The sequence below is a fragment of the Entamoeba nuttalli genome (assembly GCF_000257125.1).
Source record: "Entamoeba nuttalli P19 unplaced genomic scaffold asmbl_6628, whole genome shotgun sequence".
Taxonomy (NCBI): domain Eukaryota; phylum Evosea; order Mastigamoebida; family Endamoebidae; genus Entamoeba; species Entamoeba nuttalli.
This window is the reverse complement of record NW_008578180.1, coordinates 1-3,928: the sequence shown is the minus strand read 5'-3', so window position 1 is coordinate 3,928 and position 3,928 is coordinate 1. Positions and strand designations below refer to the sequence as shown.

The window sequence follows — 3,928 nt, the reverse complement described above, 5'->3', positions numbered from 1 at the left end:
TTGTAGTGTTTAATTCTCAAGATGACTCGTATAAAAATATAAAAAATTGGCATGGAGAAGTATCAAGATATTGTGGGTCTTATGATATTCTTCAAACAATCATTGTTGGAATGTTTCCAGATGAAACATATCATCAAAATTTACCAGAAAATATTCAAGTTTTGTTTTAATTTATAAGAATAAAAGAAATAGAATGATTAATTATGTAGATGGCGATATCAAGTATTCCGAATTCAAAGTTTTTTTATTATTACCCAAGTGGTACTGATGAATTTAGGAAAGTATTTTTCAGTACAGTTGTTAAAATAAGAGAATTATTATTTTCAGATGAAAAGTTAAACGAGATTAAAAGTGTGAAACAAAAACGAACAATCGTTCAAAAAAAAATAATAGCACCACAAGTAACATCAACCATTTCTTCTTCAATGAATAGAAAATTAAAATTAGCTTCTAGAAATGAAGATGAATTGGTTATTTTATTAAAAGCAATTGTTTTAGGAGATGAAAGTGTATCAAATTCATGTCATCGTATTACTCAACATATTCTTGGATTACCAGAAGCTATTGGAGATGATATTTATGAATATGTTTGGATAATTCTTTTTTATTTGAAAAATGAAGAAAAAGAAAAGAAATAACAAAATAGCCACAACATCTAATTCAAAAAGAAAATATGACAATTAGACTTAGAATGGATGTTTATAATCATAATATTCCTTCTGGGAAATCATATACTCCATACTTTAATACATTAATATCAATTATTGTATTTAGATATGATGATAAAGAATCATTCAAAAATGTAGTAAATTGGTATCAAGAAACACAAAGATATTCTAATTTACAATCAAATCATTATTTTATTGTAGGATGTCAATATAATGATACTGAACAAATTATAAAAGATCAAGACACTGAAAATTTATTGAATTATATTTCTAAACAAAAAGAAATTCAATTCTTTAAAGTTACAGGAAGTAATTGGGATGATTTAACTAATAAATTCTTTTCTTTTGTTGATGATGTTTGTAGAATTGAATTTTCTAAAGAATTCTTGTTTGTTATTCATTATATTTAAATATAAAATGAAGACTAATGATTATAGACAGCAGTGTGCTGGTTTAACGAAAAACGCAAAACATACACTTACTTTAGATAACACACAACATACTAATGATAGAAATAAACAATATCGACCATTTATTTTAGACGAAGAAAATTCAAATATTGAAAGAGATGAAGAGTCAGGATCATTATTAGGAAGAGAAAGAAATGAAGAGCCAATGGAATTTGAATATTCAACAGATTCATGTTGTTGCATTCTTTTTTAAATGAATTTTATTCATCAATTTTTTCGGGATTTTACTTTAAAAAAAAAAAATAAAAATAAAAGAAAATAATTAAAAAAAAAAACTGATTAACATTTTTTAAAGGGGAATGAGCAAACAGTCTACTATCCTTCAATTCTTTAAGGCAACAACACAAATTAATGAAAATAAAAATATAGAAGAAAAGAAGCCGAGACAACAAAAGAAGAAGAAGGTTGAAGTTAAAAAAGGAATGGGACTTGATAGATTTTTTAGAATTACTACTGATATGTCACCAGCTGCAATAGAAAGAAGAGAACGAATTAAACAACAAATGGCAGAACAATTAAAAAAATTAAATGCAGCTAAAGAAGAACAAATAAGAAAAATGAAAGAAAACAGAGAAATAAAAAAGAAAAAAAGAAAAGAAAATGAAAGAAGTTTAGAAGAAGAAGAAGAAAATGAGAGACGATATAGAAACATAACATATAATGAAAATGATTTTGGAATTGAAATATGTAAAAATGTATATTTAGGGTCAGCAGCAGCAGGAGCAAATATTGAATGGTTAGAAGAAGTTGGGATTAATTATATTGTCAATTGTACACCTGATGTTATGTGTTTTTATAATAGTAAAGAAAATCCTGATTTTAATTTAAATGACTTTCCAGGAATTACAGAAAAGGAATATTTAAGAATTGCAATAAATGATGCAGACGATGAAGATATTTCAAAATTCTTTAATCAATCATTTGAATTTATTGAAAAAGCAATTGAACTTAAACAAAAAGTACTTGTTCATTGTTTATTAGGAAGAAGTCGTTCAGCAACAATAGTTACAGCATTTATAATGAAAAAATATAAAATTAAATTAAATGATGTATTAGAATTATTTGAACTAAGACATTATGAAACAAATATTAATGATGGATTTACATCTCAATTATTACAATTACAAAGTAAATTATTTAATGAACCAATAAATATGAGAAGAACAAGAAGAATAACTTCACAAAGTTCAGAACATTTAGATATAGTGAATAACATAATAAATGAATTAAATTAATTGTGATATATAACTAATTTTTATTTTTATTTATTTTATACTATTAATAACAAAATAAAAGATAGTATAACAATAATTAATGGTTGTACTCCATTTATATCACGATCTGTTTTATCACATTGAACAGGAATTAATGATGATGGTGGACTAATAAATATTTCTTTAGAAACACGAGAAACATCAAAATCTCTAAGTAAAATTCCAGTAGAATTTTTTCTAATAGTAAAGACGTTCCACCAAACATATTTTTTATTATTTGTATCAGCGATCTATAAGAAAATGAATAAAATGAATACTTTCATTTAATTAAAAGAAAACAAACATTATTAATAATATACTTTTGATGTGTTAATCCATGACTTGTATAAAATGATACTTCAACTATTGGTAATCCTCCATATAAAGGTGCTCCTTTATGTTGATAAATCCATACTTCATATACTCCTTGTGGTAAATCATTTGAAAAACGAAGAATACTGTTTTTATAATCATATGTTATTGTTCTTGTTATATCAGGTACTGATTCACTTGGATAAACTGAACATTCAGGTGTAGTTCTTGAAACTAAGCAACAAGCTGTATTCACATTAAAATCATATTGAAAATCATTAGGATTAGAATATGTTAAATGAGCTTCAATGGTTGTATCTGTAAGAGAATAAGATGCTTTTGTAATAACAAAATAGAAATATAAAATACTAAAAGTTATCATTTCTTTTTAAATTTGATATTTTTTAGTTTCAAAGTGTTAAATAAAAATAATTTAATTTATGAAATTAAAAAATAATTTCTATTTAGTTTTTCTTTAAAAATAATACAATTCTTATATCAAAAAAAAAACAAAAAGAAAGAATAATAACAAAAATAATAGTTATAAAAAAAAAACTATTTCTTCCTCTTGGATATTTGCGAAAAAAAAATATTTATTATTCCTTCGATTGATTAACAAACTTTATGCTATTTAAAAAGAAAAGAACTTAACTAACTTCAATATGAAAAACCTTATTAAAAAAACACAAACACCTAGATTAAGAATACGTAAACAAAGTAAAAGTAGTCATAAATCATCAAGTAAAATGGATTCATCAATATCAATGTCAATTTCAGAGAATGATGAATTAGATTTAGAAGATGTTTGGGTCGAAGTTTGTTATAAATAAAAAAGAAAGAATTAATAAAAAAACAAAAAGTTTATTATTATAGAGTCTGACGTCATTAAGTCCAGAAATAACAAGTGCAGTACTTAACTACATTCTTAGACCAAATTTAGGTGAACAAGAAAAAACAAGAAATACAATGGTTTTACTTTCTTTTTATAATGCATGTAATAAAATTCCAGAACTTATTGATTTTTGTGTTGAAAGAGATTATTATTGGAAATTAGATAATGTTTCTAAATATTCACCATATTCAACTATTCTTTCATCTGTTATTAATGTGTCGTATCAAAATTTTTTTATTGAAATTCATCAACAATTAATGAAACGAGGAGCAAAAATGAAAGGAATAATTGTTTGTTTTTATTTTATTTAATTTTAATAAATAAATATAAAAT

The 3,928-nt window shown here is 23.8% G+C and overlaps 6 protein-coding genes across 6 annotated transcripts; 5 read left to right on the top strand and 1 right to left on the bottom strand.

The window, feature by feature from the left end:
* Nucleotides 1–209: 209 nt before the first annotated feature.
* Nucleotides 210–638, top strand: ENU1_157480 (hypothetical protein; the record flags this gene model as incomplete). The annotated part of the gene is made up of 1 exon (XM_008860761.1): nucleotides 210–638. The coding sequence occupies one exon, from the start codon at nucleotides 210–212 to the stop codon at nucleotides 636–638; it is 429 nt and encodes a 142-aa protein (XP_008858983.1).
* Nucleotides 639–673: 35 nt separating this feature from the next.
* ENU1_157470 (hypothetical protein) lies at nucleotides 674–1,078 on the top strand (the record flags this gene model as incomplete). The annotated part of the gene is made up of 1 exon (XM_008860760.1): nucleotides 674–1,078. One exon carries the CDS (start codon nucleotides 674–676, stop codon nucleotides 1,076–1,078), a length of 405 nt encoding a protein of 134 aa, XP_008858982.1.
* A 7-nt stretch (nucleotides 1,079–1,085) lies between these two features.
* Nucleotides 1,086–1,331, top strand: ENU1_157460 (hypothetical protein; the record flags this gene model as incomplete). Its single annotated transcript, XM_008860759.1, has 1 exon — nucleotides 1,086–1,331. The coding sequence occupies one exon, from the start codon at nucleotides 1,086–1,088 to the stop codon at nucleotides 1,329–1,331; it is 246 nt and encodes an 81-aa protein (XP_008858981.1).
* Nucleotides 1,332–1,437: 106 nt separating this feature from the next.
* Nucleotides 1,438–2,373, top strand: ENU1_157450 (dual specificity protein phosphatase, putative; the record flags this gene model as incomplete). The annotated part of the gene is made up of 1 exon (XM_008860758.1): nucleotides 1,438–2,373. The coding sequence occupies one exon, from the start codon at nucleotides 1,438–1,440 to the stop codon at nucleotides 2,371–2,373; it is 936 nt and encodes a 311-aa protein (XP_008858980.1).
* Nucleotides 2,374–2,408: 35 nt separating this feature from the next.
* On the bottom strand, nucleotides 2,409–3,085 carry ENU1_157440 (hypothetical protein; the record flags this gene model as incomplete). The annotated part of the gene is made up of 2 exons (XM_008860757.1): nucleotides 2,409–2,642; nucleotides 2,696–3,085. 2 exons carry the CDS (start codon nucleotides 3,083–3,085, stop codon nucleotides 2,409–2,411), a joined length of 624 nt encoding a protein of 207 aa, XP_008858979.1.
* A 280-nt stretch (nucleotides 3,086–3,365) lies between these two features.
* On the top strand, nucleotides 3,366–3,906 carry ENU1_157430 (hypothetical protein; the record flags this gene model as incomplete). Its single annotated transcript, XM_008860756.1, has 2 exons — nucleotides 3,366–3,518; nucleotides 3,577–3,906. 2 exons carry the CDS (start codon nucleotides 3,366–3,368, stop codon nucleotides 3,904–3,906), a joined length of 483 nt encoding a protein of 160 aa, XP_008858978.1.
* Between the last annotated feature and the right edge of the window lie 22 nt (nucleotides 3,907–3,928).